Here is a 14302-nt window from a genome sequence, read left to right on the forward strand (position 1 = left end):
TTAACGATGACAGACGGTTTGTTGCAACTACTCTCTTAAGATCAGAGTACACTACTCGTAAGTCCCTATTCACTAGTGGCGCCGGGTAGCGGAGGAGAAATGCCAAGTTATACGGTACCTAATAATATTATTGAGATAGTATAGGTATCTAAGCTGACTGGGCGGCATGTTGGCGGGCGCGCGCTTCACGGCGAAGATCTGCAGCGCATCCTCCGGCACCGTCACCAGCTTCGCGTACAGCAGCAGCCCGCATAGCACCATGCACGACATTGATTTGCCGTCCTGTGGAAAAAAATATACGTTAATGTGTAGAGGAAGAAGGCAACTGCTGACCAAGTATCAATTTTAATTTAATGGCTTTGGCAATGTTTAATATAATACAATTCTAGGAACACTAAGATTTAAACAAGTGCGAGTCGCACTCGCCCATGAAGGGTTCCGTACCATTTATGACGTATTAAAAAAAAACTACTTACTAGATCTCGTTCAAACCAATTTTCGGTGGAAGTTTTCATGGCAATATATATCATATATTTTTTTTAGATTTTTCATTCTGTTATTTTAGAAGTTACGGGGAGGGGGGGGGGGGACACAAACACATTTTTCCACTTTGGAAGTGTCTCTCGCGCAAACTATTCAGTTTAGAAAAAAATTATATTAGAAACCTCAATATCATTTTTAAAGACCTATCCATAGATACCCCACACGTATGGGTTTGATGAAAAAAGATTTTTTGAGTTTCAGTTCTAAGTATGGGGAACCCCCAAAATTTATTGTTTTTTTTTTCTATTTTTGTGTAAACATCTTAATGCGGTTCATAGAATACATCTACTTACCAAGTTTGAACAGTATAGCTTTCATAGTTTCGGAAAAAAGTGGCTGTGACATAATCGGACAGACAGACGGACATGACGAATCTATAAGGGTTCCGTTTTTTGCCACTTGGCTACGGAACCCTAAAAATGTGGTTCGAGGAATACCTACTAAGGTTCAAAAAAAATACTGTCATATATACCAAATCAAAGATTTTCCTTTATTTACTACCTACTTGAACTGAATACCCGCAGGATGAGCCCATGGGTATGGTATACGTGTTGGCAACAATTCCTAAGGCAATTTCCTATGGGAGAGTGCAATATAGAAAAGCGGAAAAGTGCGAGTCGGACTCGCCCATGAAGGGTTCCGTACCATTATTGACGTATTAAAAAAAACTACTTACTAGATCTGGTTCAAACCAATTTTCGGTGGAAGTTTGCATGGTAATGTATATCATATATTTTTTTTTAGATTTTTCATTCTGTTATTTTAGAAGTTACGGGGGGGGGGGACACACTTTTTACCACTTTCAATTCAATTCAATTCAAATATACTTTATTCATGTAGGCCTAGCAACAAGCACTTATGAATAGTAAGATAGTATTACATATAATTATCTTAATCTAATTATCAGAGCAATTTATTGATGTTGTAAATGTTATTCCATATATAATACTAATGAATATAATTCATAGATCAAATTTAATACTAAAACTTTCACAAAATATAGTCATACAAAAAAAAATGTATAAAAAATACTAGTCTAGATTGTTTCTAGAATAAATTCTAAATGTCAAAGAAATATAATAAAAACAACAAAGGAAATACATGCATTGGAATATCCATTTCATCATCATTATTCAAATATAATAAATAATTAATCATTTCGAATCACAATTAATCCCACGTTGTTTTATCATTCATGTAGTCTTGTGTGGTATAATAAGCTTTAGAAATAAGTTTACGCTTTACATGATTCTTTGGAAGTGTCTCTCGCGCAAACTTTTCAGATTAGAAAAAAATGATATTAGAAACCTCAATATCATTTTTAAAGACCTATCCATAGATACCCCACACGTATGGGTTTGATGAAAAAAGATTTTTTGAGTTTCAGTTCTAAGTATGGGGAACCCCCAAAATTTATTGTTTTTTTTTCTATTTTTGTGTAAACATCATAATGCGGTTCATAGAATACATCTACTTACCAAGTTTGAACAGTATAGCTTTTATAGTTTCGGAAAAAAGTGGCTGTGACAGAATCGGACAGAGAGACGGACATGACGAATCTATAAGGGTTCCGTTTTTTGCCACTTGAAGAAAATGACACAAATAAAGCGACGAGCAGATACTATAGAGTGGGTAAATAAGAAGTATACAGTTTCCCTCTTATTCATAAACGTGTACTAAAGTTACGATGCCGCTAATAATCGTTTATCCCTTTCCGACGTATTGGTATGATGGAAAGGGACAAACGATTATTAGCGGCATCGTAACTTTAGTACACGTTTATGAGTAAGGGTGTTTGTTTTTAAATTTTTTACAATATTAAGTTCAAAGATTATTAAGTATTGTTATAAAAACATAATGTCTGACATATGTCCGCCACTAGCAGCAGGCAAATGTGAGTCCAAATGCAAGGCAAATGTGTTATAGCATATTTTGGGACATTTTCAGCGTTATCTTAGTAAATTTGTTAGCATAGACACGTAATTTTAGATAGCCCTACAGAAATCAGTCAGGATCTGCAAAATTTGGGTGCCAATCATTGTCACAGTTTCTCAAAATTAATCGAGCAAACAACGCGTTTTAAACAACACAAACATTTGAATAAAAATTGCTTGAATAGACATTTGGCAATTATCTTCCGTATACAATTGCCCACCCTGAATAATATATGTATGTAAAAATATTTAGTAAATCTTGCACTTAATATAATTAAAATTTAAAAACAAAGTGTATCACCATTTTTTATTTGCCTATCCTGTATAAGCCGTTCCTTACACGGCAAACTTGAAGACCCAGCGTCAAAGGACGACGTCAATCAAGCTTCCATGTGGCGCCCAACGTAAAGAGCCTCTGACTATAGCCTATTCAGACTTGGCACTAGAAATCCGCGGTTAGACTAGGCACCTGGCAAGCGATGACAGCGGCGGCGCGCTCGTCACGACCTAGCCACTGGTACATGGTCTGCAGCTGCCTGTAGAGCGGCGCCAGCAGAGGGGCGCGGTGCGCGGGCGTGGGCCACAGCTGCCAGGCGTCCGCCACCGTCGCGTGGCGCGGGAAGTGCAGGCGGCCGCCGCGGTACAAGTTGAACACGCAGTACTTGCCGCCGGGGTGCCGCGTTTCTAAGAATGCCTGAGGAAATGGACATCTATTAAAAATATCAATATTAATTTTGACGTTACTCCTTTAAGAATTGTTAGGGCTAGTTGCACCAACCAGCAACCACAATTGGCAGCAACTAGTGTCCGACCGAAATTTCGGTTTCGGTTTCGGCCAAAAAATCAAGTTTCGGCCCGAGTTTCGGTTTCGGCCAAAAACGGCCGAACCCTTCGGCCGCGCCGAAACTTACAACATCGTACCTTCGGGTCGCGCTCGGCTAACGTCGGGCGCGCTCGGCACGGCTGGCAATATGGCGTCGCTCGCCTGACTCCGCCGGCAACTACCTAAATCAGTGCGCTTTGCTCGTGTAGACGTGTCAATACGTGTTTTTTTACCACCATTAAAAAATCGCTAACTTTGTGTTACAAATAATGTATTTTTTTCACTTTATAGGGTAGTTAAATTTTCAAACAGAACCTCGGTAACTGTGCTGAAATTTTATTGTGATAAATCTTTGAAAGTAGAAACCTGTAGTTATAGGTCGGCGAGATATTAATTTTAGAAAAAAAACGGGCTTACTAACATTTTTTCGACTTTTTAAGGACTTTTTTTTTATAAAAGGTTCGGTTTCGGTTTCGGCAAAATAACATGTTTCGGTCTGTCACTAGCAGCAACAAACACAACTATGAAATAAATATTGCGAACGTTTAAGTGGTGGCAGGTTTTGGGCAATTAACAAGACGAAGATCGGACAAAAAATGAGGACCACATAAACTATCGTTAATTTGGTAACGCTAGCAGCATGTAATTTGTATGAAGTGAAATATGATTTGCTTATATATTATTTACCTAATATTAAATTTAATAATGAAAGTACACACATCACATTTACTGTCCGAGCCAAAGCTCTGATTTTACGGTCCCGGCTACAAGAACGGAACCGGACTGTCTTTTTTACAAGCAAAGAGAATTTGAAAAAGTGGTGTATTGTCAAAGAAAACTTTGTAGCTCTGCATAAATTTACTGCCATCTTTCGACACATAATTAAAACTTTTAGAACGCCATTTGACTTTGATCCTTATTATTTCACTGATATGTGTTAAATTTGTTAAATATCAAAAAGTGGCGCCATCTTACTGGGCACAACCTAAAGGTTATGGCGCCATCGCTCGAAACGATGCCGTCATACCTTTGGTTTTTGATCTATTAGATGGCATCACTTTTTGATATTAACAAATTTAACACATATCAGTATAAGAATAAGGATCCAAGTCAAATGGCGTTCTAAAAGTTTGAATCATGTGTCGAAAGATGGCAGTAAATCTATGTAGCTACAAAGTTTTCTTTGACAATACACCTCTATTTCAAATTCTCTTTGTTTACATGTGAAAAAAATCTCTTTAGCTTTTCAGTACCTATACCTTATTTTTATAATAATGTTATAGTAATAGTACATACCCTGACGTCGTCAATGTGATTAGTCTTATATGCGCTCTCCAATCCCTCGGACGGGTACGGCATCACAAGCACGCGACTTGTAATGTAACTCATGTCTAAATCTGTTCGCGCTATAGACCTGAAATTTAAGAAAAAAATATAATTAGATTACAATAAAAGCAGAAATTTTAAAGGCATTTTGGTTTAGAACAAATTTAAAAAGTTTGTTATTTTTTATTATTATACGAAACTACTCACTGTTGAACAGTCTGCATGACCTTCGAAGAGGTGTCCTTTAGATTCTTCAAGAAGCTACCAGCGCCCCCTTTTATCGACGAGAACAGGCCCCCCGAGTTCCCGGGCGCCGCGGGCAGCGGGTAGTGGGGCGCCGCCGGCGGCCGCGCGGGCGGCGGCGGCCGCGCCGGCTCGGGCGGCCGCGAGTTCGGCACCTCCTGGGTGTTTGCTATCGGCTCTTTGCTTACCGCTGGAAAAAAACTCTGGTCTTTATGGTGCTCTTTAAAGTTACTGTGATGTTACCAGGCAAAACTTTGTCAGTTGGTTATACGGCGCTACTGGTATAAAGATGTAATTTGTTTAAACAAAACGAACAAAGATATTATTTGCCTGAAAATATCACATATGGCTGGCAAATATGGGCGTTTTACTCTAGCGTAGGAGTAAGGCACCCATATTGTAAAGAACATTTTGTTTGTTTAAATGCGCCCTTAAAATGTTACATTTCAGTATAGAATTATTGTAGTTAGAATGTTCGACTGTTCGACAATAATATATGACTCATTATTACTTGTTAGTTTTGTTCCTTGTTTCATATTTATGAAAATATTTCAAATTAAGGTCCCTTTTACAAAAACAACCGTTAATTTACATTGTAGGTATTTATTTGCTAATTTAAATATCTTACATATGTATATTTATTTATATCTTAAATAACTAATAGTAACAAAAATATTGCTCATCTATAAACTATATAACAAAGGTTAAACATTCAATACATTTGCGATGGAATGATATTTCGACTAAGGAAAAGATACAATGTTACATACAGAAAAGTAAAAAAGCTACATAATGTAAATTTGGAAATGGTTATATATCACAATTTTCAATTATTCACTGAGAAGTTAATATACTCGCTTGTCTAAGACTTCGCTAATAACTTTCTCTTTATTTATACATGGTACAGGCGCCTTACAAAAATAACAAACTCCTTTAATTGTTATTTACTTTAAATATTATATGTTGAACCACGAGGCCATACTTGTACATAGTAAGATAATAAAAATATGCTTGTGGTGTGTTGAAATATTGAGCGGTAAAGCTGATCGTGATCATAGTTAAAATTATTTATTTGATAAAAAAATCACCTCAAAATCACAATCATATGCAATTATTTTCCAAAGGTTTTCAATTATCTCCAATAGTTAAATAAATGCCAGTAAAATATTTAAGTACATGGTACGTCCATTGACACGACTTAAAAATAAATGTGACATTAGAACAAGTGGCATTAAATATTTATTGAGATTTACTACATTATTAAAAAATCCTTTAAAGAAATTAAAATATAACCCTAGTGATCAAACAACTAAAATAAATCTTAATTGAAAAAATAATTACAAATTCGACCAACAAAAGTAGGTATTGTAATTTAAACTCCGAAATCCTTGATATTGACGTTTAAACTCAAAAATCTAGTTATGTATTATAAAGTTACAGATTTAAGAAATAACTGTAATATTCAAGGAGTAACAAAATTAGTCGGGATCCGTTTAAGGGCATATTAGTAAAAGAAAATTGTATGTGGCAGGTCGACTAAGTCAGCCAATCCTCCATAAAAGGCCAAAATACTTAGCGGCAAAAAAAAAAATTCTTCTAAATTTCCCTAATTAGAACACGATACCAAATATGCCCTTAAACGGATCACCACTATTTTTGTTACACCTTGTATTTATAATTTTAAATAATCGAACATTTCGAAAATGTACTGCAACTGTTTTAACGATTCAAATTATGGTCTAATTTTCACCTGGTCTAATTTCATATCGCAAACATTTCATTCAACTATAACTACCTGCCTTGGTGCCGCATACCAAATAACTCAGACTATTTGTGAGGTACTTAGTTGCGCGAGGCTTTTATAGTAAAAGGTAGCTAAGTCCACGTTCAGTATTAAATTTTTACTTAGAATAACTAGTCCAATAAGGTCAAATCTTCAACTACACCGATTTTAACCATAACTTCGTCTGATTTAAGCGGTACCTATACTAGGTAAGTATATAGCTAATAATTTGAATATTCGCTATCAAATATAATATCAAAATCGCAATTATTTCGGAAAGTGATTTTTGATGAACTGCATTGCATAAACGGGTTTGACTTTAGCAGTTCTAAGTACCTATAAATTATAGCTTCTCCTCTAGGGCTAGTTTAGTATGCAGGGGTCTTCGTAAAATCTAATGGCCACGCGACACTTTAGGATGCAACTAGGTATAAGTTATGAGAAGGAGTTCCATTTCATAGTTATATAATTTAATACAGACCTTGACCAATATGAAAAGTATGGTGAAGTCAATTGGTGATATTTTCGGGGCAACTTCTATGTGAATGTTGAGTTTTGAACGAATAAACTATTAAATAGTTACACGATATACCTACATACAATTCCTTCGACAGAATTTGGTCCTGAGAATATCTTCAATCGACTTGATCATTATTTCTTCCAACCTACACAAACAATGAAAAACTAAAGCACCAAAAATAAAGTAATAAACTTAAATACTGTCGGTAATAAGTATACGAGCAAAGAGTAAGAAAATAGCGGGATTTGCGAAAATACTGAACAAAAGTGTCGTTTTGCATCTACACTAATAATCAATTGATTTATTCTGTTTACTAGTGAGGGCGTATATCAATAGGAAATTAAATATTATCTATCGTCATCATACAAGACAACATAAATATGTATTTATAACAAAATAGGCCGTTCGTTTGTGTCAAGTACTTGATTTTTTTTTCTGTATTTCCCTGGTGTACCTACAGAAGGCGGATCTAAATGCATTTTATCTTTTTTTTTAATGGCTGTTGCTCTGATAACCTATTTTATATGTAACGCTTTTTCCTTATGATGGAATTTTCCTTATTGAATAACATAACGATACACACAATCAGCTAATAAATAGTCATGCAATGAGTGTTAAAGAATCCAAGATTTAATAAAAACAAGCTTTAATTAAATTTCTAAATGGTATATCAAATAGTGCAAGTCAAAATTTTATCATACACGACTAAGGATTCTCAGCAGAGAAACTGAGAGTGGTATGACTTCTACCTTATCACACATGTACACCCAAAAATAATTATGAAGCGGGCCATAAAAGTAGTTTTTCCCTTGATCTATTTTTAGTAGCGAATTGTTCGTTCTAATTCTTTACGCAGTAGTAAAGCTATTATCTGACATGTTTTACTAATTTATATATATCTTTTTTAATCACTTAATCACTGTAAACAACCACTACATACTTAAATAATATTTAAGTACTTACAAGTATAATAAATAATTATCCAAATAAAAACACAAGTGTATAACAAAATCTACGTAATTAACAATACAATAAAATTGTGGTAACTAAATAATACTAGGAGCCTAGCTATCCTAGACTCCATTTTGTACCGCATACTGAGTGACAGTTTTTCACAATGTTTTTAAATGGAATGATAAATCTGTCTTATGGATTGTATATTATTGTATATATATACTAAAGTAATATATATAATAATATAATTTTGTAAAATTGGACACATTTTAGACTGGAAAGTAGTGACATAAATTGGCACTTAAAACAGTTTTGAACGTGAGGTTAGGTGTATTCGGCTAATTCCGAAAGAAAAAACACTAAAAAAGTGGCGGATAATTCCAAAAAGGGACTCTTCTTACAAAGTAATATGAGAGATTCAAAAACGATTTTGGGATTAAACTATTTCCGAAACTATCAGAATACACCTTTACTGTTCAAGTAATCCATTGGTAGGCCTTATTTCGATTAATTAAGGACGACGAACGGCCAGACCACTCTGGTGATATGAGTTCGCCACAGCAGCAAACGTAGCTGCGAGTAGTGTATTTCAAGTTCTGGCCAATGGTAATTTAAAAAAGTGTGTATATGTCAAAGAAAATCCTTATTACGTAAAATGCGAAGCGGGAAGTTTATAGATTTTCTTTTATATACTATTTTTACGGAAAAAGTTTTACATTTGATTTTAAGTCTAATAGCTTCTGTCGCGATTTAAGTACTTAAATGTTTTAAAACTAGAGAGTAAATACTTATAATAGAATAAGTAATATAATTATATTGAATTATGTTCGTATAAAATACAATTCAACTGTTTTTTATCAAGCTCAAGTCACGTCATTACGTTTGTTTGGAATATTTTGTATAGCACAAGATTGAAATTGCAGCCACACGAATCAATTGAAATATACCTTCGTATTTCTGTCAAGTTTAATGTAGCACGAAATGCTCTTGTCTTGCAAGAAACCGAACAAAGCTATTTATTATAAGGTCATATTAATATTTTTGTAAGATTAAATGGAATTGAACTAGGTGCTAATAAAGAGGTTAAAATTATTATTGTCATTTCGTATCTGTATATTGACAGAAAAATAAACTTTTTCTGCAAGTTTTTTCATTAATACAAAATATTACAAATGATTACGACCTGTCTTTTTCGATTGTACATTTTTTGAGCACTGAAATAAACTATCTAATTTTATTGAAGTTTGACGAAATGGCAAAACTGCCTTGACGCTATTGGCCACATTAAGTAGATTATATTTAAAAAAAACATATACAATTAACAGAAGTTCTGGCATATATTACATATTTAACCGAATACACAATAGAGTAACTACTGCAGGATGGATTCTGAAACTAAGGTCATCAACATCATATTAGTTAAGGCATCCAAAATACTAGTCATTGGTTTACCAGGATTATGACTCTACGGCCTTGAAACAATTTGGCCGTGCTAATTATTGGTCTTAATAGGTAAGTTTACTGTATAAATGAAGACAGAGAAAATGTCATGTCGATAACTGAAGTCGAATAAGATGTATAGGTATGTCAGTGGCCATCCTGCAGTGTATCATAAACTAAATAAGTAAAAACGAATACTCATCATTGCGAGCAAGTCCGAGTTCTAGCACAAGCGGTCAAGGGTGAGTGGCGGCCGACACAGTACATGCTAGCGCCACGGGTCATTTAAACGAGAAAACAATTGGGCAGCCGAAAAAGTTGAATACACCTAAAATGAAAAAAGAAAACGTGATATGTATAGCAATTCAACGGTGACACAGTTGGAAACATATCGAGTCCCACGCCTTCCTTTGGACTAGTTTAACTAATTATCAAAGGTCAAAGACGATTCAGAAACTCAACGCCGCCATCCATCTAGATGTCAAATCAAATTTGTCTAATTACGACACAGGACTCTAAGCGATTATCATAAAGTTCAAAGTCAGGCGTGAGGAGAAATAGCACTACACAGCATACACAGACATGCAATGAATTATGTCCAATCAAAGAAACAAAAAGAAGCATTGATTCCATACATCATAACAAGGTCATGCACGGCGCTATCATCGTACGTAACACTTTAATCTGGTTTACGCAATCATAGAATACATGCCTAATTCAATAACGTTCAGAGATTAGTAGCATTCCAGTCGTATTTGTATGTTTTATCTATAACTACACGATACGAGCATTCGTATATAAGGACGAGTACCTTAGACGACCACTCAATCGTCGGAGGGTCGCACATGGAGGAACATCGGAACATTAATTAAATAAATTTTCCTTATCCTTAACCTACTTAACTGATTACAGGTATAGATAATATTAGAGATATATAGTGATATAGATTGTAAGTAAATGTACATATTAGATATGAATTAGGAAACCGCAGTTTATGTTAGTTAAATCATAAATACCCTTTTAGCGAATGTGCATTGTGCAGTTTTATTTAAAGCTTCAAAGCAAATAAGCCTTTTTATAGCACAAGCGTTTATAAGCAATTCTGAATATGTAATATTATAATTACCCCAGTAGTAACACTTGTTATTCAATATGAGTAGGTATTAGTGTCGAGTTCAAATAGTTTGTGATGTTAGCATGAAATGTATGTACAATCCACAACGGTGCCAAAGTGCAAAAATTAAACACAATAAACCATGCGTCACAATAGTTGTAAACAAACTCAAATTAAAATCGATCTCAGTGTTTTAGTTCGAGTTATATAGATATTAATATATAAACAGGTATATACTGTACCCATTGAAACTCGCATTGTTTATGATGTTTCAACCATTTATGTTATCAATTTATTCCAAATTCTAGTCTCGAAGACAATGAAGATTGATGATTGGAAAATACCTTATTAATCTCTCGCTCAATCTTTGCCAAAGAAATAAAAACAAACCATTAATGAGAAGAATATACTCATTTATTTATAAGCTCTGACATAGTCATACGACTAAATCATAATATGCACAGAAAATTATGATTTGTGACAAATCGACATTAGACATGGTGTCTTAACAAAAATACTTTATAAAATTGTGATTGTAATCTAAATATGACAATGTACATTAAACATATCCTCTTTTAAATATTATATAATAAACTACACTATTCAATACTTGTACCTCAATTTAACATTTCAATTTCATTTATATTGTCCGATAAAGGTACGGAGTATACCATTAACTCAGCTCGACTGACTAAACTATGGACAGATATTTAAACCTTCTACGTTACACCAACCTTAGACCAGTGGTTACACGGGTGTCACACAAATGACATTGACATTGGTAAAAGATCGAGCAAATATATACTAGCCGTGTCTTATCCAACCTCGACATTGGCAGAATCATCATCGCCTTGATGGAGCCATAACACGAAAAATTTATTTAAATTGTTAAGAATTCAGAATACTTTATACATTTTGAGTATTTTTACGTCAATCCAGTAAGTAGTGCACATTTTTACGAGTAATTCTCTAAATGCCATGGGCGGTTGGTAAAAGAGAAAGCCTGGGAGATCGTATCGATACCGCCCTACGTATAAATGATATTACAAGTTTTCGCTACGAAATATGACTTCTGCAGTTAGTTTAAAGCAAATAAAATAAAACCAAATAAGCACTAAACATTTCAGTTATCTGTTCTTCGCCATGAATGGTAGTGATCACCCGAAAACCAATGTGTTTATTGTGTGACACTCTTGACCACCGTGCTGAACCAAGCAACCCACCTTGTTAGTGCTGACGAACACGGGTGACCAGTTCGAACCTTGTTAGTTGACTTAAATTAAATGCGTTAATTATAAATACATATAGTAACTGAGTACTGGAAACATTAACTATAAGAACTGGACCGAAAATGTATAAATATGTCATATTCTAGCTAGATAAAATGTCCTTGATATCTTAATATACATATTGGGGTTTGAATATAGCTGAGCAGATTGCAAGCCCCACGTAGAAAATATTAATTCAAAACTTACAGGAATGTACATATAAATAGATTTAGTGACGTTTAGTAAAATACGATTCTAACTAGCTGAAAGTATCCTAAACTTTTAAATATATTTTAGGCATGCATTTTATAAATGCATACTGACTTTTGCTATATTAATTATTTGGTATTCCTTATGATTGAAGAAAGCTACAAGTCGAATATTTCTCATTTACTCCTAAATTGAATGGAAATAATTGAAGATAAAATAATCATAATCAATCTTTTAGTTTTCGTCAAAATTTTCAGACTTAAATATTAAAGCTTGTCATGTTTGACTGTACATGTAAGAGCGTCATGATATTGCATTGGGTGCCTTTAGGACTTCTCCCGGGCTCCGCGCAGCCGTACAAAGCCTAACACTGAACGCTGTCCTTGCATTTCTATAGGAATCGAAGCAATAAATAAATAAAAGGGTTCGACAAAATTACCATAATTACTGTAGTAAGTATCTACATAAATTGTAAGTCAAATAAATGCTATACTACCTTAATTCCTTCAGAGAACATTTCATTCAACCTTACCTTTGGTGAAGCTCAATTTTTTGGCGATATCAACAATGGAATGTAAAGGACTCTCACATTTCATCTCAATAAAAATAACCTCTCTACGGAAATTAACTCAAAATAAATATGAAACAAGAAAATATAAAAATTTGAGTGTAAAAAGTCAAAAAATGCTTGACCATGTTTAGCTCGGGACTGGTTAATTTCGAATGCAACAGAACATAATAATGAACCATAATGTGTCGAACTAAGGGCCGCGATCGCAAATCAAGAGGGAGGCGTCGGTATCACAGGGTTGCCGCGGGGCGCGCTTAGGAAATGGTAGTGTAATATTTACTTGACTTCTTATTACCTGGCGAGCTAGTGGCCACAGATTGTTCAACTTTTTTACGCTCAAATTTGAGTGGTTGCTTGAGATTGATATTGTTGGACTCCGCCACGGCCGCCAGCCGCTCCAGCACCCCGCTGATGGTCAGCCGCTGCTCCGGGTTCACCGTCAGGCACCCGTCTGTGACAAACAAACAAACCAGTTACTTACTTACTTTCTGCCACAAAGCACAGCAAGTTCATGGTAAATCTTCTTAAAAATGTAGGGTCAACTACAGACTGAATCATGTATCGACAAGGATGTATCGAAAAAGTAGGTACGACTAGATATTTTAATTTGATTATACGTTCACGTACTTACGTAGGTACCTACTGTGGATACGCAGCTTACTGTTACTCAGAAATAAAATGTGTGGTAAAAAGAAATGCGAAGAAACTCACTTATGATTTCATGTAAACATTTGTAGCGCTGATCGTTAGGGTTGAGGTTGTAATTTCCGTTCAATATGGCCAACTTAGCAGAGTCCTCAAAAGGGTGCTGCATATAACAGAGCGTGTACAGTATGCAACCCAACGCCCATACGTCCACTGCGTGGTCGATTTTCCGGTTGTCCCAGGTGTCTAACATTTCTGGGGCTCTGTACATGGGCGTCGTGAACTGGGCCAACTGAAAAAAAGATGTATTATTAATTTTATTTTGTAAGGCTCCGTTAAATTTCATTTCGTTCAGGTTTAGAGTAGCCCGACTGCTTGGAAGTCTTTTGATATACAGAAGCCCGCAACCGAACGACACTACGGTATAAGCCATGTACAATTTTGTTCCTAGTTGCAAAGGTAACCAGCGAATGGGATGTGTTGACGGCTTAATGGCCTGCACCACCAGCATGTCTCACATGAACTGTCAGTACTTCAAAAGTTCATATATCAAACGCAATATTTCCTTTTCTCACTATGTTAGGTGTAGCAAATATCCATGTGTAACATATATGAAAGACGAAGTCATAATTTAAATAATACCCTCATAAATAATACATAGTCTAAAATCGCCAATTTGTAACGTAGCTTAGTATAACAGTTAAAAGGTCAAAGATCGATGCACTTCGTTTCTGAATCTGGATCACACAAATGTCAATTTTAGTCGATTGTTTTCAGCCGAAGAACTGATTTGGGTTATTACGTATTATCTACAACTACTATTGAGTATTCAATTGTTGCATGTTTCGATCAACTCATTTATCCAATTGAATGTATTTTTAAGCTGAGTGAACTGACGTTCTTTTGAGCGTGAACATTTGCATATAAA

General features: G+C 34.9%; 1 protein-coding gene across 5 annotated transcripts in view; it reads right to left on the reverse strand.

The window, feature by feature from the left end:
• Window positions 1-14302, reverse strand: part of LOC133519746 (cyclin-G-associated kinase) — a 38145-nt gene that overhangs the window by 16221 nt on the left and 7622 nt on the right. For all 5 annotated transcript variants that reach the window (XM_061853820.1, XM_061853822.1, XM_061853821.1 and 2 more), the window contains 6 exons: window positions 13441-13666; window positions 13025-13180; window positions 4834-5059; window positions 4597-4714; window positions 2947-3171; window positions 119-282 (listed from right to left, as the gene is read on the reverse strand). In XM_061853820.1, the coding sequence (XP_061709804.1) occupies window positions 119-282; window positions 2947-3171; window positions 4597-4714; window positions 4834-5059; window positions 13025-13180; window positions 13441-13666 (1115 nt within the window). The remainder of the gene's footprint in view (window positions 1-118; window positions 283-2946; window positions 3172-4596; window positions 4715-4833; window positions 5060-13024; window positions 13181-13440; window positions 13667-14302) is intronic.

The sequence above is a fragment of the Cydia pomonella genome, chromosome 7 (assembly GCF_033807575.1).
Source record: "Cydia pomonella isolate Wapato2018A chromosome 7, ilCydPomo1, whole genome shotgun sequence".
Taxonomy (NCBI): Eukaryota; Metazoa; Arthropoda; class Insecta; order Lepidoptera; family Tortricidae; genus Cydia; species Cydia pomonella.